Genomic DNA, 23,620 nt, shown 5'->3' on the forward strand with positions numbered 1-23,620 from the left:
TATTTGAGATCGTTGCGCCACATGTTACATTGATGAAGTTTTTGTCAATCCCTTATGGTAAAAAGATCTCAGTGCTCAATTGGTAACGAAGATATATTCTTCAAAAATATCTCGACTCTGACAAATGTTCAAAATATTAAAAGAAAAATATTAAAAATTATTATTATTTTCATAAACATTATTAATAATTTAAAATGAAACTTTTATACTTTGGATAATATTAAATATATGAATTGATAATACCAGAATATTAATAAAAAAAGATTTAATTACAAAATATCATTATACGTTAGATTGCATTTGAATTCAACTTTATATAATACTATTTTTAAATTACGAGCGTCATATTAAAATTTTCTAATTTTTCTCGCACATGCGCATTCGGTGAAAATCTATAGTGGGGGAATAGACTTTAAACTCAGTGGGGGAAAATTACTGTTAGTCCATACACATCTTTTATTCGAATATTTTGTATGTGCTTTCATATTCGCAATTCAGTATAAGTATTTATCAAAAAATAATATAGATTACAGGTAATAATCGTTAAATAAATGTAAATTGTAATGAATATGTAATATATTTTATAATATATTTGTAAATCCTACATTCAATTTATTCGATTACTAATAATAGTAACGTTCAATATTGTCAATTAAAATATCAATAAAAATACATACAAAATAATTTTTATAATTTAATATTCTTATATTTAATAATATATAATTATAGTTTTTTATATTTTTTAAACATGATTAAATATTTTTTGTTGTAGAATTGTTTATTTCGTTTATTTCAATGAGATATTAAAAAGTTCATAATTATAAAAAATTAATTAAGTAACTATATTATGACGTCACGTTGTCCATAATATTTAACGATTATTTTTTCATTACAAATTACGAGATATTTGATTTCAGAACAGAATATAGATAAAATTCATAAAATATAGATTTTCTATCAAATACACAATTACGTATTTTTCCAAATTTTATTTTTTTATTTTTTTTTATCTCTTTCAAATCAACCAATCACGATTATTCTAAAATTATTCAGGTCAATTAATTCATCCTAGAACTTCCACGCAAGCGACATCTCTTTCGAATCTTAACGCATCAACTATGTAATTTCACATAAATATAAATATGCTTTTCAATAATTGAGGGTTATGTATCACGTGAAAAAAACACGGAAAAAGACAGAAAATAAAAAATAATAACATCAGCCAGTTAAGCCAGGCAGGCACCGGTCTACTGTGAAGGGTTAAAAATACATATTCGATGGTCCTAATTCAATGACCAGCCAGCGTACGGCGATTTACATGAACGGTGCTCGCCTTCGTCGAGGACAGTCGTTGCATTGAGCGACTCGCCGGCGACTAGAGCGGAGGAACGCGCGAGAGAGCAAGCAAACGGTTTAGTGTATGGGTTGGTGGCGGCTGTTTGCCGATTCGTTGACTTGCCGGCACGGTCGGTCGGCTCGAGTCGAATGCTGCCACTCTCTCAGTCTGTCTCGCGACCGCGTGCTAAGGGGATGTCGTTTCTTCTCTCCCTTCTGTGAACCTAATTAACTAATCGTGGTTTATTTGTTTTTCACGATTATTTAGTCTTTTGCGATATTGATGTATAACGGATAAATCGGTGGCGCGCGCACGTGAAATGTGACGTATGTTCGATGGATCGACACTGGTAAAGACGATTCTGTGTTATCTTCCTTTTGCTCTTCCTGCTTTTTTCCATGGACCAGTGACAACGAGAAAGAATTGTTTGACACTTTTGTGTGACTGTTTGCGGGAAAAATCGAGGGGATTTGATGTGACGAGATGGGCAGCGAGGCGGACACGGAGACCACGGCTGCCAACGCCGTGGATTCGGATGGATCCGTTAGTTGGGAGGATTTTTTCGGTAAGTTAATTTGATACAATGTTTGTTCTTTATATTTCTAAATAGTTAAGGTTAACTTATATGCATGTTATATAGGTAAACACGAATATAATTTGTTTTATCTTCGCGAAGACAATGTCTTATACGTTCTTATGTTGATGTTATTTCATAGATGAGACTTCTGAATTGAAGTAAAGCAATAGAAAATATCAAAGATCATATTCTTATTGTTTTTTTCAATGTTATTTCTTAAAGTTTTAAATAAACAATAATGTTCAGATTTCTCAGATGTAGTTCGATGTTGATTTCGCGCCAGTTTTTTTATTGCGAACACGTGTATATTATTGTTAGGTTATATATATATATATATATATTATTAGAAAACAATAAACATTGCAAATAGAACGTGTTTTTTATTAAAGAAACATAACATTTTAATTGAATTATATACAATAAAAATGAAAATGACATATTTTGTCACTTTGTATCGATGATAATTCACGAACGGTAGCAAAAAGAAAGCGCCAATCATAACGCTTGTAAACGATCGTCGCATGTTTATTGTCTCTAATGCAATCGCGCGTCTTGTTTCGAGTGGATAATTTGTCTCATTGTCGGAATGAGGGTAATGTGATATGATACATAAATACAGAATAATAGAAATACACACAAAAATAGAAAAAGGAATGTATTAATTCTTTTCTAGAAATCATAGTTTAAATTGTAAAATTTATATAGTTAATTAAAAAAATAGTATTGAATAACAATGTACATTAAACTGAATCATATATATTTTTTCTATAATATAAAAAATTCAATATGATTCACAATTTATCTTTGTTAAGATTTAAAAATATTAGAGATAATATTAGATATAAAATAACTTTTAATAAAAATAGCAAATATAAATTTTGATACTTCATTTCAGGATTGAACACGTATATAAGTCATTATCTATTTGATTTTTCTTTTTTTTTTTTTTCCTTTTTTTTTAAAATTCGATATAGATCTTTTATTACTTTTAATCTTAAGAAATATCTTTATTGTTAAGACGAGGAAATTATTTAATTCTTGGTATTTTCTTAAGAATAAGATATAATGGATAAATTAGAATTTTTTTTTTCATAAAATTTTTATTAATTTAAAACTAATAAATATAAGATATTAATTTATATGATTAATGGATTCATATGTTTCAGAATATATGAAATATTTAATTTTTTCTTATATTTTTTTATTAAAAGTAAAATTTATTGTTGATAATTCTTACAAACTATTGCAAAACGAAAAGAGAAAGTGAGCACTGACTTCTTCGAACTACAAAGTCAGAAAGTTCGTACTTCGTATCGATAACAGTTATTGCGGACATCGATATTATCAACAAAAATAACAAATATTAGTTTGATAAATTTAATAGCGATTCTCAAATTGATGTATTCATTTTATTACTACCTAAAAAATAAAAAAAGGGGAAATTTGTTATAACAAAACAAAAATGTGAATTGTGTGTGAATTAAAATTTGTTATCAATTTTTATCTTTCAAATGTTTATTTTATAAATCTAATTAAGTAATATTTATTCATTAAAATGAATTTTAAATAATCTCTTAAATAAATATATCCATTGAAACAGGTAACTTGTAATAGATTTTTGTTTCTTTTTTCATTTACATTAAGTCAGTTTAAAGCAACTTCGCAATTTCGTTTTATCCGTTTATTTTTTAATTTGTTATCTCGCATGCTATTAGTATATTTTATAGCGCGAATTGCATCGTAAACGGAATAAGAGAGAAACTATTTGAAAAAAGTATATTGATACCAATTAAGGATTTCCCCAAAAGAAACAGAGCGATAGTTAACATTACTACTTTCTATTAATAAAAAGCAAAAATAAATATTGTTCTGTTTTTTTTCTCTCTTCTCGTTTCTTTACTTTACTTTACTTTTACAACAAATATTTAATTTAAGCTTAAAAAAAGAATAAAAAAAATTATAAATCTTACCAAAAAGTAGATTAATAAGATAACAAATGATTTCCATCATCTCAAATTTAATTCACCTTCCATCCATCATATTCAGAGAAAATAAAATTTTGCCTAAAATAATATATAATAACAATAAAATATCGAGAGGAATATTCAAAAATTCAAATTTCCCGCCCTTTCTTTCAAACGTTCTAGATAAAATCTCGAAGAGAGGCACAACAAAAATTTATCGCACAGAAATTTCTGATTTTCGTTTGCATCAATAGAGCAACATATTTTGCTGTTCCTTTGCGAACGATAGTCACGAAAAGGAGACGGCTACTCGTGAAACAAGTGTGGCGAACTTAAGGATGCGACGCAATGCAATGCACAAAAAACCACCGCTACCGGATGCAGCTTAGAGAGCGTCGATTCGCTTTCCTCGATTCGCTTATGTGTGTGCGCGGATCTGTACCGCGTGCGCGTTCATATATGTGTTGCGTATATTTTCGTGCACGCCCAAAAATCGAGCAACCGACACTTTGTTCCGTCTGGATGTTTATAGGACTGGGCTAGGTCCGGAAACTGATTACTATTCGTCTTAATAAGTCGAAAGAATCGCTTAGATTGTTAAGATGATTTTTCTCCTTGAACTATTTAACATTCCTCTCATTTATATAAACTTTTACTTTCTTCAAATTTAAATTTTAATCGTTAATTAGTTTGGTAATTAATACTTTAATAACATATGTTAATGTTAATTATACAAATATATTATTTATAACAAAAATATCTGTTTCGTCGTAAGAATTGCGTTACGATTTGATATTATAGGATTTATAGGAACAAGTGTAGGAAACATGTATGAAATGAATCGCGTGTTTCGTTGATCGTTAATGCGGTTTCCACGAAACTGTCTTTGAAGTTTCTGAAATCTTATCCGCATAAAGCGGTGCACTTTGAAGTTTTTGCGAAGTTAAATGTCAGTGGACGTTACACACACACACACACATATATGGTAAATTAGTAGAAGAAATTGTTTATTGTTCGCGATCGTTATCACGTTTATTTTCGTAATTTCTTTTTCCATGACTACGTTTCTCATTCAATGTGAATCTCTTAATTAATCTTACAAGGTTGATCGTACGAATCATCGTTATAGCTTATAGGGACAGTTTTATTTTTATACTCCCTTCGAAATAACTGTATATCCTCGTAATTCGTAACATTCCTGTTACGAACGACTAGTTGATGAATAACATTCCAAGATGTGACACTTGGGTCACAATATCTACGGCCCTGTGCCCGTGTGGGCTTTAGTAAAGCGTAGGCGTGTCATGCTCCTCCGACTGCATTTGTAACGCCAAGTGCCTGGCCGGCGAATATACTCGTAGGTGCATCTACAGGCTGATTCACATTATGTCCATTAATCCTGCATTTCAAAGCAGATGAAGATAAGACGAAATATTATCTCTAATGCTTATTGCACACTCATTTGTAACCGAGTATCAGTTTAAAGAGCACAGTTTATCATTCCTTTACCATATACAGGCTGATTCATATTATACTTATAAAAAAGTGTATAGTCTATATATCTTGAAGATTTTGGAGAAACATTTTTGGAAAGATGTTTTTGGCAGTTTTTTACTAATTTTTAATTGATGATACAATTGAATTTTGAAGGTTCAAATTATTCTTTTAATTAATTAAATTAAATTATAATTGTGAAATTAGATATTTTGTTCTATTAATTTTTCCCAATCTTTTTCATCTGTCCAGTAAATTCAATTTTTGTCTGTCTAAATTTTTTTCTTTCTTAACAACCTTTAGTTTAATCTAATCGTTAAACATTATTATCTTTAAACTTGAGAATCTTCATTTTTTTTTCTTATCTTCCTTTCAAAGACAAATATAATAATAAAACATTATGTCATTCGTTTCCTTTCGCTTTCTCGGGACGATAAAACGATGTGACAATGAAAAATCGAATTTAATCGTGCTTCCTCTTATATAGAGCCGCTCTCATCTGTAGTCATAAAGCGAGTCACATAACGTGTAAATACGTATTACGCTCTTATTGCTTTGAAAGAATTCTTTTAGAGAGATTTGTCACCTACCCGTTTTTCGCCACTGTTTGCATAGGACCATTGTTACCGTGTTACAAATTCGTTTAAATAGAGAGATCTGGCGTGGATAGAGTTCACACGGAAGAGGCAACCTGTATCGTACGACGTGGCCGAGAACAAGTGGGCGACACATAGAGCGGAGGACGATGGTATTTGCGTGGCAATAAGGTTATGCTGGAAGAAAGTATGATTAGCTATAGGAAATAGTTTCGAAGAATATTGAAATGAAATTAATTTTAAGATTTTATAGATGTAAAAATCTGGTAAATTCTTTAAGTTCATTGCAATTCATAAGTTTTTTTTTTTTTATAACATCTTAAATTCTTATCATTTTATAACTTTTGATGAACACTTGTATTCATTTTTAATTTTTCTGTTCTATCTGAAGAAGTTGAAGAAGTTTTCGTGGAAATTTGTGTCCTCTTCGATTTAATAATAATTACTGGATGTTTTTTCTTATTAATTATCCTTGTAAATTAAATTCTTTGCTTTCTATAAATATAAAGAATTTTTTTTGGATCAGATGGTTGAATGCAGTTCGTTGAAATCAGAATCGAGAATTAAGTTCGGTATGTTGATAATTGGATCTTGTTATGCGTGTAGTGTAGTACAGAGCACGTGTTAAAGTTTGGAAGCCTTAGATATGAATATTCCATGGAAAGAAGATGCGAGGTTTACGCTCTATCAGTAAGGGTTGCTTGAACCCTTAATGAGGCGTCTGTATTATGTTTCTCGGGGTATACTTCTACGTGGTGTTAATTTATTCGAGTGACATCGTTGAAGGGTCGATTCTAAACAAACATAAAAGTTAGTATATAAAAACGAAAGCTTATTCATTAAGTTATAAACAATTTAAGTTTATCATTATATCATTATACTGTCATCTCGAGGGAATTTAAATTATTCATAATTTTGTTATATCATAACAATTGTTCTTTTTTTTTGAGCTATATATTTCTATAAAAACTTCTACATTGATATTCATAACTTCAAAGTTATTTTATTTTTAAGCAAATTATTATAAATCCAACAATTGTTATCTATATGCATAATAGTCAAGGATAGTTTTTAACTATTGTTCAAAATTACAAACGACAATTGAATTGATTTTTAAATTAAATATTAACAATTCCAAAAGTTGAAACTTCCATTAATAGTATCTCAAATTGCAGACATAAAAATAGCTACTAATTAGTGTCCCAATAACCTATTCTAACCAATTCAGACGAAAGACGAGTTAAAAAAAAAGGGATAAAAACAAATTCAAGAATTATTCCCAACGATGAAAAATAATAAATATTGGATCAAGAGGCTTAATTGAATCACCTCAAAGGTAAATATAAACGATCTTTCTACAATTAACAAACGTTTTTCACTTACAAATCATCTGTATGATAACAAGCTGAAAATCCCTGTTGAACTTTCAGTCCCTCGGAATAGATCGTTCACGAAAACGTGCTCGTATGCGGACGGGGATCGATGCTCGTCCAACGAGACGCCATTGAACTTGATTTCCCGACACCAGGTCCCCGTGGTTGCACGTGCAGAAACTCGAAAGGAGAACGGCGCTGCCCTCGACGCTGTCTCACGTATTTCCAGGCCTGGGATTGCATATGGATCTTGAGAACGGGTCGAGTCTCTTGCGGATTTTCAGTCTTTCTCTCCTTTTTTCCCTCTCCTTTTTCCCATCGCTCCTTCTTCGTTTCTTTTACTTCTTAACTTTCTTAACTTCCATGCATGCTCTTCGTTCATCCGAATCCCTGAAATAGTGTACTTTCGCTACGACAAACGTGTTTACTCTACGTCTACGATTCTTCGAAACTCGTTGGTTTCGAAAAATTCAATCGATAGTTTGAAGTATAAGAATGATTTTTTAATTAAATTCTTCGAATTAATTTATACTTTCTATTATTTGATCGAGAGTGTCTGCAATCTTTTAAATTAGAAGAGATTCTTTCTCATTATATATTTTTCGGATTATTTGCTTTATCAATTCGATTATTCTTTAATTAACAGTTTACGTAATTAAAAATTCATTTAAAGCTGTTTTTATTTATGAAGAAATTAGCGCACTAAACGATTCATTTTCAAACTCTAGTAATAATTGCACGAGATATCCATCGAGATTCTTATCTTGGAGCGTAATTAAACGAAACGTATTTAAGATAAAAGATAATTAATTTTATCGCACAATGCAGAGAAATCATTTTACAAGGGGATTTGCTCGCTAATGTAGGAGAGTAACGAGCAACAAGGATTATCAATCGCGTGGAAAGTCTGTTGCTTGTATTGTTTTGCGGTCGCTCGTATCTCTCGCATGTGCATTATTTTACGTAACCAAGATTTCTATACTGAAATCCAATACGTTGATTATAGTAGATCGGAGCAGCGCGACCACGGCGTACAGTGCGATTCAAAATCTATTTATCTATAGTTAAATTTTTCTACAAAATTGATCGAACGATATTTAATTCTCTTTCAGAAAATTGTTAAAACAATTTTTCGACTCGTCTTCTCTTCTCTTTTTTTTAGAACAGAAAATACCCTCGATCGCCTACCTCGTGTATCGCGAATATTATACGAGGGGAGAGAATTAGTTCGCTAGAAAAGAAAAAGAAAAAAGGTTTAATTAATATATCTGAACGGAATCGTGGCACATCCTTTTCCTCGTCTATGCAATGAACAACGTTGCTCTCGGAGGATGTTTACGAGCTTTATAGCGTATCTACCCGACTTTTTTAATCCTACTCGCCCACATGTTGAATCATACGCGCGAGCAATATCGTTTCCACGCGAAAATTATCTTCATTCCACATTCTCATCGTTGCTCCTCCAATAAACGCAACGTTTCTTCAAACGTTATTTACACGTGGACAGATTTTAAATACGAGATATTCTATGGGACTACATCCATCCAATCCTATAAGAGATTCGTGCCTTTTCCTTCCATCCGACGCGAATCTATTATTACAATATCGACAAAATACGAATGGAAACACTTTCATTCCACACGACGTACGTCACATCCTTCAGATTCATCTTCCGTCAAATCTTCCTCCCCTCCTCAATTCCGCGTCGATCGACATTCCGCACTACAGTTAGACCGAATCACGGGGGAGGGGAGAGATGGACAAGGTAAGGGAAAAAGCGGGCCGGTGTCGTCGTCGGCCGACCCACGCTTCTTAAGTCCACAATTGACCGCGCGTGCATCCAATATGGCTGATAAAACCGGATCTCGAGGGGGTTAAGCTGACTGCTGCCATGTACGCGGCAAAAGCCGATGCCTAATGTCGTTACTCGTTACGATTCCCTTATACGTAACGCCGGATTGAGATAAAGGTTCGTTTACACTAAAGCTGTGCTCTCTCGAAGAGGAGGAGGAGGAGGAGGAGCAGCACCGTTCGCCTTTCTTCTTCCACGATCCGTTAATGAGAGAAAAATCCGTTGGGGGAGACGGGAGAGACGGGGGGCGTCGTTTCACCTTGGATTTCGTAGGAGAGGGGATGAGCTTTCATTCTGAAGTTTTGCGTGGAATTGTGGAGAGGCACCTTTTCACTGATAACGAGTAATTAAAAGTAATTGCAATTGTGAAAATTTTGCTCGCAAAATTTCGTTCGTTTTTCAAATATGAATCAAGTTAAATATCGGGAGGTGAGAGATATAAAATTTGCTCATTGTAGATTTGAGATTTTTTTAATAATATTTTGTGTTCAGGATGAGGGAAAGTATGTAACTTTCTCGAACATATTTAAGTTATTCTCAATAAAGTGTTTCACAATGAACATTAAAAGAAATATTTCTAAAAGGTGTCAAGCAGGATTTGTCGTTTCCTCACCGGTTCGTTATCTTTCTGGGTCCGCTTGTTCGAGTCGAAGTACAAAGGTATGACTAACGCGCGGAATATGTAGAACAGCGTTCGTTATACAATGTACGCGTTGCCTTTAACAGCCGCTGTTCCTTTTGCAATTTGTTAGCGCCCCGCGAAAGTGTCACGTCTTTCCGCGCGCATTTTTCACCGTCGCTGTAAACTTTGCGTGACGCTATTCAAAATATATTCGCGCCAATACCAAGTTGCATCATTGCGATTGCGATCGACTTTTTTTTTTCTTTTTTGACAATAATATCGTCTTTCGTCATAATATATGCATTGCATGCATTGTATAAAACAAATGTGTGTAATTGCAACTCTCTTATAAAACAAATATGGATTTAGTAATGATTTAATCATCACATTTTGTGATACTACTTTTTTAAATAAAATTGTTAATATATATATATATATATAAGATAGTATTTATTGTCAACAGCTTTTTAAGATGTGAAATTTTTCTCAATCTCTCATTTTTTGGAATCTATAAATTAAAAATCACTGATAAATATTTATATATATTGTAGATATAGCTTCTTTCATAACAGTTTTTATCAAAATGTATGAAGAGTTGTGAGAAATCATGAGCGGTACATATATGTGTATATATTTATTGCAATAAATTGATTGTATATTAAATTAAACAAATGTATCAGGTTTAATGATTCAATTTAAATATTTATGTTTATATTTTATATCTTTTTGCATCATTCGTTATCATATGAATGAAGCAATATTGTCAATATATTTGTCAAATATACAATCAGACATATGCAACATGTGTGGCAAAAAAAAAATGCAATAAAGATAAGATTTCTAAATGCAAAGAATATAACATATTTGTTTGATTTTTATATATATCCTATTTAAAGAATTAATGGAAAATTAACGAATAAAAAGAATATACTTATATATATATATACACATATAGTTACATGAAAAATAAAATTTAAGTTTTAAATAAATACGAAAATATAGAAAATATAGAAATTTCGCGTTATACATAATTTTGAACAATTTTAACACGTTATATTCTTGTTGAAAGCATAAAAATTGAATTTTTTAATATATTTTTGAAAATATTTGAAAATAAATAAAAGTTTAAAGGAAGTAATTTTACAAATTGTTTAAGAGAAAACAACAGTACCTTTCTTAATAATGCAAAGAACGCATAAGATAAGCGTTATTACACCTTTGTACAGCTTATCGCTAAACAGAACTCTGATTATTCAACGAGATGCGTTATTGTGCATCTCTACAAGGAAAAACAGTGTAGAGGTTAGTTCCATGTGCACTGATGGCGTGCCTAATATGCAACGAGAGTGTGAACAGTGTGAACGAACTCGTAAATCGTCAGCGTCGGGACACTTTTGTCTGCGCGCGCATTAGACGCGCACGCGTCGTCGCGACTACGCGTTTTAATCAGCCACTGCGTGCGGGAACGTCCCGAGGAATTTTATTAACGTTTTTCACGGAGAAGAATAGCTCGTAACTCAACTAACCTAAGAACGTTGTGAACAAAGTTAAGGAGAAGAAAGAAAATATACGCGTCAGACTTAATACAGCTAAGGATTTTCACATTGGTTCATTAGTGATTCGTAAGAAGAATATTTCGTATGTATAGGTTAGTTATTGATTCACATTGCAATAATTATAAATATATAGTTAATTAATAATTAAATTTACAAATAATAAAAGTAAAATTTAAATCATTTCTCATACAATTCACATAAAAAAAATTCCTTGATAAAACAGTTTTATCTTCGAGTGATTTTATTAACTTTTAGGGATAGGATTAATCGTTTATCGCTCTGGTAACTCGATTCATCGATCGTATCGATAATCGATAGATTTGCCTTAGGTCATAATGCAATATTCTAAATCACTCGTGCGATTATAATCACATGTTTGCCTTGGCTGCTTGATTTCTGCGGATTGCTTAATTTATTTGCCACGATCCATGATATTCAATTATAGCGATGCTATACAATTAACGCGAGAAGATGAACATGTCGAATTATTCCCGGCTTCTTAATTGTTCGCAATTCATTGTGGATTTCTGCACGTAATACAATTATCCTCAGACGTGTTCGGTTTTTGCTGTGATCAAATCTTTTCCTGTGTCATTATGATCGATGTCTTACCGGTATTCTTCGTAATTTATAAAATTTATTGGAATAATTAATAATCGGACTGTTCGTAAAATTGAAAAATTATTTCATTCGGTGGAAAGTGAATAAAAATTTTGTTTTTATTTTTCTATAAATCGTTATTTCCTTATATATATAGTATATTTTATCTTTGTTAAAGAATTTATTACATAAATAATCATTTTTCTAATCTAATCTTTTTCTCTGCAAAAATTCAAATTAAATTAAAATATGAATAAATTTTTTAATATATAAAAAGATCAATATTTTTATTTGCAATATTTTTTTTTATATAGAAAAATAAATTGGATTCAATAACTTTCTAAATCAGATGCGTTTGAAATAGGATGTTAACAACGTGACTCAGAGAATTGAATAAGTTGTATTTTCAAGCTTGTAATAATGTCAATGTGACTAGATCTGAGGGCGCGTGCGATTGATATTTTAAATGCAAATCAACCCGTTAGTGTATTTCACAGTGGAAAATATAAGTAGCTTATACTTATATACATTAGTTATAACGCTTCCCACGCGTTCTGCTACATTGAATTGTGATAATTAGCCAAGCTATGATAGCTCGTGATCCTTGCCGACAACTGAACAAAGAATTTCTTATTGAAACTATTAGCATACTCTAATGCTCTATATTTTTCAAAATCTCAATGGCATAGAAAAGACATTTCAAAGAGTGAGATATAGAATTTAGAAAAAGATTGGCAAAATAAAAAAGTTAAATATTTTTAAAAGTTTTCTAAAAATCTGTATAATATACAATTATTTTCAAATTTTTAATTCTCAAAAATTCACGAAATACTTTATTATATACTTTTCAAATATATTAAATAATTTTGAATTCGATTAAACATATGTTATAGATAAAAATTTGTTTAAAGTTTTTGACCTGTTTTTCTTAGAAAACTTTTTTTTTTTGTATTTCGTATTCTATTTTGGATCACTTTACGAAAGATGATAAATGGTTCGAAAATAGAACATCGATATGTTCACTTTTAACGTGGCCCAAAAAGGCGACTTACACTCTCGAGAGCGTGTACACGATTAATTTAACAGCCCTATCAAAAGTATGACGAGACAAGAATTTCCTTTCGATTAGACTCGCTTTTCGCTTCATGGATTTTAATCTTTCAAAAGCTTTTCAATATTTACGAGTATATGGTTGTATTTTTTTCACGCGATTTCAATCCCAATACCTGTGCAAAAATGAATATAAATTGAAAAATAATATAAATTTTCATTAATATAATGTCTAATCTCTTTATCTTTTTATTTTTCTATCAATTATACAATAATTTTCTAACTATATATTAGATAACTACGTATATTTGTTTTATTTCTAATAATAGATTTTTAATATATTTTTAAAGAAAAAAAAAAAAGAATAAAGTTTTGAGAATGTATTACAAGAATGTAGAAAATAAAATGTACTTATTTATATAAAATGATTAATTTTTTTCTTTTAGAATTAAGTATAAATAAGTAAACTCTTCATAAGAAGAAAAATTAAAATAATGTTCAAAAATAACTACAAGAACTTTCCATCCAAAATTATACATCTCACCCTATAAAATACGCTTAATCCTTTGATCCGTTTCTGGTGAATGTTTATGATGATGAGTAAGTCTAGTTTTTTGCATCTTACCACAGCATTCATTTAAGAATATCCTCATAAATCTTCAGAAAACTTTTTAAAAAAAAAATGTATGAAACTAAAAAGATCACAAAAAAAATCCTTCTCTTCTAATACTAATTTTTTGATTTCGAAACTATAAGAAAAATTATTATACGCTTATTTACAATCGGAGAAATGTTCACAACTTATAATACGAATTCAACAAATTGTATTATTTTAAAATTAATCAATAAATCTGTTTTATAATAGTTCTTTTTATTAACGAAATATTACTTCACCTCAGGAATAAGATTAACTTTTCATGATTCTGTTATAAATATTTGCAATTGGATTACATAAAAATCAGGATTTTCGAGTTAAATGAATTTCTTTGTGAGGTAAATGTACAAACTCTTTTGTGACCGACTATACGTGTATGTATATCTAGCGCACGTGACACGGGCCAAATTCGTAATTCCAAGAAAACTCGTTGACTCGGTCAAAGCGTGTTCCGCCAAGAGGCTAAACCGGCGTGTGTGAATTGAAACGATTTCGCGTGACTCTTTTGTCCCGTGGCCTGTCTTTTGTGCCTAGTTGAAATCGTTTCGAATGCGTTCGCGCGTAGGCGTCACGGGCGTGTTGTCCCGCATGAACGATTCTAGTTTGTCACCAGCGCCACGACCATTTTTCCCCTATGCGTTTTAGTTTGTCCCTGAACGAGCGAGGAATGCTTCCAAGCGGTTCAAACTTCCGGGTTCATTGAAGATGATCGAGATCGTGCGTTTTCAATCCTGAGAAATGACGATATTCTTTCGAATGATAAATATTTATGATCAAATTTGAGATATAAATCTGTTAAACGATATTATACTAGGGATTTTGGTTACTCGTTAATTCTTTAGAGTGGTAAAATACTTTGTGAAATAAAATTTGCAAATAAAATTTGTTTCGAATGTCAAATCGTATAGATGGATAGTAGATATTTGAAAGAGTGTATATCAATAAATTTTTGTAAACTTTTGTATAAGGTAAAAAAACAACAGTGATATTTATTGTTATAACAAAGCGTAATAATGACAGTAAAGAAAAAAAATGATGAAATCTTATTCTTCGAATATTTCGAAATGTTAATTAGTTGAATTGAAGAGAACAGCAATTAATATTTTAAGAATTTTCTGTCATAATGCCATACAATTAAGTTTCAGTTTCCGGTATCATTTGGATGTACAGGTGAAGATTATTGTTTGAGTATTTATATTCTTAAAAGATACTAAACAATTTTGCCGATGGAATAAAGATAATAAGAATGATGAGAAAGCCAGTTGTTATATGTAAAATAAGGGTGTGTTTTGGGTAAGCTTGTTCTAGCGTGGAGTTTGAATTCTGATTAGAGGGGGTTTCCGGTTCTTCTAACTTTGACTGAATATACATTTAACGTATTTCATGTCATATTTTTCCTTTTTCCTTCTATAGAAATTCTAGAGAATGTCTTAAAATATGTAGAAATAATAATTTTGAAAAATCTGTACATACTTTAAATTCTAAATTTCATTGTATTCTATAAAATATAGAATTTTTTTCTCTAAACAAAAATATTCGTTCCAAATTTTTGATAAATATATTTATTGAATCTTTTTTTTTTTTTTCATTAATTTTTCATTACGATATTCGAATTCTGACATCGTTTTTTTTTTTTTTTTTTTTAATAAAAATATATTTATAATTTTATATTTATTTCTCGAGGATTCTGAACGACTTCTATGTAAAAACACGTTTCGTTTCATAAGTTAGTCGTGGGGCGAAGCAATCAAAATACGTATGCCGGATTCGGTTTAAAAAAAAATATTATTTAATACCGCGTGGGCAATGAGGTGGTGCATAGCATGGTGTGTTGCTTTTATCTCGAGGATTATATGGGTGGAAAGTGGGCACAACGAGAAAAACTGTCATTTGACGGCTGGTCAATGGGCTTGGCAGGCAATACGCGATGTGTTACATTTACGAAGTTGATAAAATAAACTCAAATAAAACGGCTTCCTTCATGTTTCCTCTACACTGATGTTTATAATAGTATTGTTTCAAAATTGTTCGCATTTGAATTAATGTTCGATTGTTCAGAGTGAAAACAACAGTTAGATTAGCAAACACTGAGCTACTTAAATTTTTCTTAATTAAAATGAAAAGCGATCGATGATAATTTTTCAAATTATAAATTGTATAAAAATTAAAACAAGACAAACGTCGTTTACAGACAAACGTCGACAATGTTTCACTACTAAATTACCAGACTCGATAATATCACTAGTAAAATAATACAACAATAGTAATAATAAATTTCCCTATTTTTTTCACTAGACTCGACTCACTAGACTTTTCACAAATCCGCTTTCCAATTATCATCATAACATTACTAAAAATGATACTGATACAAAGATTTTAAAATTAAAAAACTAAACTGTTAAGAAACTGAAACATTTCTACAAAAAGAAACGAAAATACTTCAGAAGTAGAAACGTTGGACAATTTTTCCCCCATACTTTCATCGATCTGTCTTGTCACGTTTACAACGAAATCCAAGAGGGGTAACGTTGTCGTCGTGCCTTCACTATTAATAGGTTAGAATATATGTCGAGCCCGTACCGGCCTAGTTAATCCGCGAATACCGCTCCGTCCAAAGCGCAACAATGGAATATTACATTTTATTAGGGGTTCGCGTGTCTCTTCGCGTATCCTTCGTTCTATTCTTTTTGTCTTCAGCGAGACATTGCACGAGAATCTAACGTACGGGATTCCGACGACGTCACGCTGCGACGATGCAATTATCGTCGTATTAGCGAAAGTCTGAACGCTATGTGGATTTCGCGTTCCTCGTGAGTGGGGTATTAATCATAATTTTCATTTCTCGAGCCGACTACGCGTCATTAACCCTTGCTCGGTTCTTACGTCGAATTAAATTTAACCTGTCTGCTATGTTGCTCGAAAGTTTTTCTTTTTTTTTTTTTTTTTTTTCTCCCCTCCCTCTTTTATTTCTGGATTACGGTTTCGTGGCTTTGCGTTTTTTCATTTTTTTTTGTTTCTCTTCTAGAAACACGTCGTTTAGAGAAGTTGGCTATTGTGATATCGCGTTACGGGTATAATGATATGCTTCGCGTAATTTCATTGTGATGGATGAACGTGTTACGAGAGGTAGAAAAGTTTTATTGTAGAATGGAGCGTATGTTAATCCTATAATCAGCTTTGAACTCTCTGTATTAATTGGAGAGGGATTCTCAGGATGTATTTAATATCGAGAAAATTATCGATGAAACGAGAGAAATTTAATCTTTTTCTTAGGGCAAGATGAATTTTAATGATAGAGAATAACGTCAAGTGTTTAAAAAAGAAAATTGTATATCACTATTATATTCATAATAAATAGCTAACAAAATTATTTTCGAGGAAAGATAATAATCATTTTTCACGAAATAACCATAAGTTGAGAACCAGAATAGTTGCCTCCCGCGAGAATCAACTCTAAACCCCAAGACAATAATAACTCTGACCCAGAATATCAAGGAATAAAAAAATAAAAAAGAAAGGAGGAAATCTACGAAACAAAGAAAAAGAAGTCCAGAAATAGAAACGTTTACGTAAACGCTCGTTTTCCAGCCAGAGAGTTAATAAGTGGCACACACGTAAGGGTTGAACCGTTTCTTTCCTGCGCGCGTCACAGAAATCAATCCGAGAAGCGTGCGCCCGACTATTTTTTTCCCCGATGCCTTTTCCAGGAAACCGCATACCGAGCCGCATACGATTTCCTCGCGAGGATACGACGAGCTGAGAGAGAGAGAGAGAGAGAGGCGAGAGAAGTTCTTCAATCTCGAAGCTGTTATACACTCGGCGATCGAGCAGATTTAGTAGCCGTCTAACGGTTCACCGAGGTTCTCCCGAGGCTCTTCTCTTCTTAGGTTTACCAGCAGACACGCACACAGACAAGGCGCAATACAATCGGCCACCGGCGCCTTTCCTGTTTGTTCCTAGGGTTCTTCGATACGTAGTTTGTCCCTCTTTGTTCATCTCGCCGGTTGGTTCGGTCAAGTTTGCAGCCTCCTCGAATGCGAGTGCAGTGACCCATCGAGGATGCTTCGCTTTTGCAAAGGATGCTTGTATTTTTCGGAGGATACTTGGATTGAGAGGATTGGAGGAAAGGAGAATGCTTGTACGCATTTCGAAAGATACTTGAATTTGAGAAAAAGAGGAAACTTAGTTGCGTTTCTCCAAGGAGATCTCTTTGGATTCTTTTTACAGGGATGCTTGGTTGCTTTGGATCTTTTTAAAGGAATGCTTCATTGTCTTTGGGTTTTTTTTACAAGGATGCTTGGTTGCTTTGGATCTTTTTAGAGAGATGCTTAATTGTTTTGGATTTTTTTTAGAGGGATGCTTGGTTACTTTGGATCTTTTTAAAGAAATGCTTCATTGTCTTTGGGTTTTTTTTATAAGAATGCTTGGTTGCTTTGGATTTTTCTAAAAGGATGCTTGGTTGTTTTGGATCTTTTTAGAAGGATGTTTGGTTGACTTGGATCTTTTTAGAAGGATGCTTCATTGCCTTTGGGTTTTTTTTAGGGAAATGCTTGGTTGCTTTGGATTTTTCTAGAAGGATGCTTGGTTGTTTTGGATCTTTTTAGAGGGATGCTTGGTTGACTTGGATCTTTTTAGAGAAATGCTTGGTTGCTTTGGATCTTTTTAGAGGGATGCTTGGTTGCTTTGGATCTCTTTAGAGGGATGCTTGGTTGCTATGGATTTTGCAGAGAATTTTGTTCAAGTTTTTGCAAATTTTGAAAGAAGGATACTTGATTGATGAATTGTTTTCAACGATATACGTGAATTGGAAATGATTTATATTTTAACATATAATATGTTCTAAAATGGAAAATAGACAAATTTCTCGAAATTTGAAAAATAAGCAAGTAAACGAGAAAATTTTACGTATATTGTTCTACTAAATCATACGGATCGATGAAGAATCCTTGCAATTTCTTCTAAATTGCGGGTGATCGTTATCAGAATGGATTTCAACGAAATCCATTGGAGATTAGAAATTAATCCATCGACCGGAAATAGGTATTCTTCGGAAGAGGCTTGCAGCTTCTCGTGTCGCTTCAGCCATAAATACACTGTTCAAGAACATATTTCATCCTTGCATATAATCCATTCTGTACACGATAACCAATAAATTATACAAAATATATACGAAATACTTACGTGAGAATCGTTGTTCATTAAAATCACGTCAACACGAGCAAACAAAATAATCGAAATTGAAAATTATAAAGGAAATGAATAAAAATTATTGATTGTAATGGAAATCCGTTTGTTTCTCGTTTAAAATGAAGATTTATGGAGGGAAATATTGTTTTCGATCGTTGGAATATTTGTCATAGAATCGGCACGTGCACCTTTGCCCAACGATTTCTCTCCTCGAGATCGGTATTTTGAGTTGCGTGGCACGTGGGAGGCGAAATATAGCCGCGATCTTAGGCGGGCATAGAGTGGCGTAACCGGTAAACAAACTCGGGAAAGAAGGACACCCTGGGACGAGAGGGAATAAACCTGTTCGGTTAACTTGTTATCGGCGAAACGCGAAACTAGTTATTAAAAGCGATCGTTTTATACTAGAGGAGATGAGAGAAGCGCGTTAAAGTTACAAGAAGCTTGTATCGTTGCTCTCCTATTTTTCTTTCCTTCTTTCTTTATGAATTCCTTTCGAGTTGTGGAATCTCGATCCAGCCACGATAGATACGTTAAAATTTTATTGGCTCTTTCCAGCGATGATAAACACTGTAATTATCGCCGTTTATAAACACATTTTCCAATATATATATATATATACATTTTTTACTATTCTACGTCTGACGAATGATTAGAAAAGACAAGTGAAAGCAAATCGGAAAAATCCACGAAATAATCGAAATTTTGCTTCATCAAAACGATCAAAATCCGTTTAAGAAAGAACTTAAAAAATTGTAAAAAATATCCAATCCCCCTTCTAAACAAAAACAAAAAAAGGAACGTAAAATTTGAATCCTAATTTTAAAATTGGAAAAATTCCAAAAAAAAGAATCCACGAAAATCCGTGGAATCGTTTCGTTGAAACGAAAGGGAAAAATCGTGCATCGATCTCGGCGCTGACGCAAGAGATCGTGTGGGTGCAACGACGGAGGAGCAGCTGATCCACGAGAATCGCGAACGTGGACTTCGAGAGAAGTCATCGAAGGGAAGAAGAGAGAGAGAGAGAGGGAAGGAGAGGAAGAAAGACACAACTCGTGGTGTGGACTCGTTCGTTCGAAGAGGGGACCGGTTCTGCTCCGCTAGTTGGAGCGGAGACAGAAAAGTGCCGCGAGACCGCACCCCGTGACTCCGCGGTGGTATTCCTGTACCACGTGAACCTTATGCGAGACAGAAACGGTGCACAAGGCTTAGAAGTCTCCCGCGCTGGTGCCATCCTCAGTATTTATCGTGCTGTCCGACGCCTATCCTCCTCTGTACCGGTTTTCTCTTCTTGGTGGACGCCATTGATCGCGAGATCCACGTCTCAGAGAATCGTGAAGAATCGTGTTTCGAGCGTATACAGATAGAGGTAATGAGAGGAAAATCGTGGGTGTTTTTTTTTTTTTTTTTTTTTTCTCCCTATTATAATCCGATAAAAATCAATAAATCAATAAAGGTAGATAGTTTTTTTTTTTTTTTTCGAACATGGAGAAATGAAGAGAGATCCTGAGGTATTACGAAGGTAATATTATTTAGAATTATATTATTGATGTTGTAACGAAATGTGGTTGTTGATTTAATTAAAAATTGAACAACTGTTTATCCAAGTTGAAAAATATGTAATAACAATCGCCGAATATACCTGTTCAAGGTATTGTAGAAATTTCTTGCGACAATTGCTCACGTACGTAATTGTTCTATATGCATTGAGAGGACGGATGACGGAATTATGTTAATCGTAATATAATTCGCGGTGGATAATAAGGATGGATCGTGGGCGATCCCTGTTTCTTCGATCATCGTGACTTATTTTTCGCCTCCTTGTTTCGTCGAGATTTTAATTATTATTATTATTATTATTATCATCATCATCATGATCGTCCTCGATGAATATTCATAGATAGCGGGGTTGAACTTGGTCGGTGGAGGATGATAAACATCGGGCCTTATGTTTCATTCATACTGGTCTCGCATTGCCGGACATAATGAGCCGGTAGAATGAGAAATTAGCTGCGTGCATACGATTTTAATATACTGTTCATTGTTACGCTCGATTGGACGCTTGGAAAACAATTCTCTTCGTTCGTTCGATCGTTAATTGATATTTATACGTTAAAACATGCATTCAAGGGGGAGAGGTTTGATTTATAAGCGTCGAAATTCAAACGCGGTGTGTATATATATATATACGTGTGTGTCGATGCGTGATTGTTGTTGGAACTTTCACGAATGAAGATTGAAAAATGATGCTGAATTTCGTAAAGTGAATACATGTATTCGTATAAGAAATAAAAATCGCGGGGCAGAAAGCTCGAGAAACAGAGTTACGGCAGAAAGGGAGAAAGTGATTTTAACACAGTGAAAATTCGTGCGATTGTTTGCAAATTAATTTCGTCCCATCGATACTGGGATCGTGTTGTCGCAACCGATGAAAAATCGAAAAACTCCAAAGGCGAACGATTTTTACCACTATTCTTCTGGGAAAAGAGAACGTTAGCCTCTGTTAGCTTCTCTGGTTCGATGAACCTAATGTTTTCTATTCCAGATTTTTATTATATACGCGATATATAATTAGCATGAACGTTTTAATATTGCATGCAAATTGTGGCGATTATAGTCTGCGTCGAAGATTTCAATCCCTTGAGGCAAAGTACCGAGTTGATTCTCCCCATCACGCGGCACAATTCTCCCACTATGCGACATTCCCACTTAGTATACTTCCTAAGAGGGAGGGAGAAAAAAGGAGATAAGATTATCTGTTAATTAAAAAACAAAGAATTATATGATTTTTATCAAGTTCTATTTTATTGATGTTAAATTTTATTTAAAATTCTATTAATATAATGTAATGATTTCTATATATATTTAATAAATAGTGCTCCGATAATAGATACATTTTTATCTTTATAATAAAACTATTTTATGTTGATTAATTCAAATAAATTAATGATAAGATGTTACTTTCTAATTAAAAATGACATTTAATTAAAAGATGTTGATAATACATTGATAAATATTAATATTTTCAAATATTTCTATCTTATTTTATATTTGCATTTTTTCAGTATTATTTTAATTCTATTATGTTATGAATATATATATATATATATATACTTAACGTGAAACTAATTTATAAGATTGCAAAAGTCATTTTTGGTAAGGAAAATATACAATACTTAAAATTAGTATGAAACAAAAATTATTGATACTTAAACATCAATGCATGATTTCACAAAACATGTTAAGCCAGATTTAGTAACGAAAATAATCTTACAACAGAACAGAAAGTTCAGCATGTGGCGTATACCGCATGATAGGCAATGTGGCTAAATTTCTAAACTTTATTTTTTAAACATCCTGTATGTGTAATTAATTCTGTCCAATTAAATAGAATCAAAACTGGTGAAAAAAGAAAAATAAAAGTGTATTCAAAATGTTATATTACAAACAAATGAATAAATAATTAAACGTAATGAATATTTCAAAGATTTAAAAATTTTAACTTATAATATGTAATAACGGATCAAAATCAAATTGGTAACATTATTGGGATAAAATTTTATAGGTTAGCTATGTAATTATATATAAATGTACTCACAGATTCATTAACATCACCGAAAAAAGTTTTCTTTATTATTATTTTTATATTTTTTCTTTTTTTTATTATTACTTTTCACTTTTTTCTTTTTTTAAATTCTTGTCACATAAATAATTGTGTACGATTAATCGAACACGAGAATCTCTGCCATTGCCAGTTAGTTTGCAATATCGAATAGCTTGGTGTTCGGTATCGTTAGACGGTCTCTGTTCGTTCAAATTTAATGCCGACTTAATATTAGGTCATTACTAAACGCGTCTGTCTTTTTTCCTTCCCTTTATGACATTACGACAACTTCGACTATGAATACGACGACCACTTTCACGCGCGCATATATTACACACTGGTCAGAAAGCTGCGTTGTAAACAGAACATAAGTTTCGCAATCGACAACTAAAGACAAGATACCGTATGTGTTATGGAAAATTTTCGGTGAAGATTAGAAAGAATTTGTCATAGTTCATCAAATTTTTCATAAAAAATTCGATTTAGGACTGTAATATATAATATTTTTGAAACTTCTTAAAATAAAAAAGTTTTTTTATTTAATGAAAATGTTATGTAGGTTAGATTTTATTCTTTTAGAAATTTTATATTTTTCTAATTTTTTATATTAATTGTTTTAAAAGTATTTGATTCTTAAAAATATTTTTTAGTTTTTTGTATATCACAAAAAATGAAAAATTTATTTTCCATTGTTGTTAATTATTTAAGATTATTTTAAATAAATTTTTGGGCGTGAAATTTACGAAACAAAGAAATTCTGATTTTTATAATGACTAAAGATTAATAAAAATCGGATCATTCGTAAATATAGGTTAAGTTAGATTACTGAATCAAACTTGTGATCTTATGAAATCATATTTATTTAAATTGTTAATGTGAAAGTAGAAATATTGATAATTAGAACTATTAGTGATCCATATTTTTTTTTTAATCATCTTTAACAAAAGTACTTCTGTATTTAATTTAAGTTACCTTTCGTATAAACCTTATATTAGTAATCAAATATAATTTTTTTTTCATTTAGATGTAATTTTTTTAAATAATTTTTTTATAAATTTTATAAATTTATAAATGTAGATTCGAATCTTGTTTTTTTCTGACTATCCATTTAAGAAATTTTACTAAAATTAAAAAATAACTTTAAATATTTAAAT

General features: G+C 31.9%; 1 protein-coding gene and 1 long non-coding RNA gene across 3 annotated transcripts in view; one reads left to right on the forward strand and one right to left on the reverse strand.

Moving 5' to 3' along the window:
* The first annotated feature begins 1,650 nt into the window (after positions 1-1,650).
* Positions 1,651-23,620, forward strand: part of GEFmeso (Guanine nucleotide exchange factor in mesoderm) — a 54,356-nt gene continuing 32,386 nt past the window's right edge. For both annotated transcript variants that reach the window (XM_012494084.3, XM_086908080.1), the window contains exon 1: positions 1,651-1,901. In XM_012494084.3, coding sequence (XP_012349538.2) covers positions 1,820-1,901 — 82 coding nt within the window. In that variant the 5' untranslated portion in view covers positions 1,651-1,819. The remainder of the gene's footprint in view (positions 1,902-23,620) is intronic.
* LOC147657648 (uncharacterized) lies at positions 21,366-22,805 on the reverse strand. Its single transcript, XR_015292064.1, has 2 exons — positions 22,461-22,805; positions 21,366-21,583 (listed from the first exon to the last, which is right to left on the reverse strand). It is a non-coding gene; the product is annotated as an uncharacterized LOC147657648 (long non-coding RNA).

The sequence above is a fragment of the Apis florea genome, unplaced genomic scaffold (genome assembly GCF_048593485.1).
Source record: "Apis florea isolate Af1SG1 unplaced genomic scaffold, ASM4859348v1 contig_3036_pilon, whole genome shotgun sequence".
Classification (NCBI taxonomy): domain Eukaryota; kingdom Metazoa; phylum Arthropoda; class Insecta; order Hymenoptera; family Apidae; genus Apis; species Apis florea.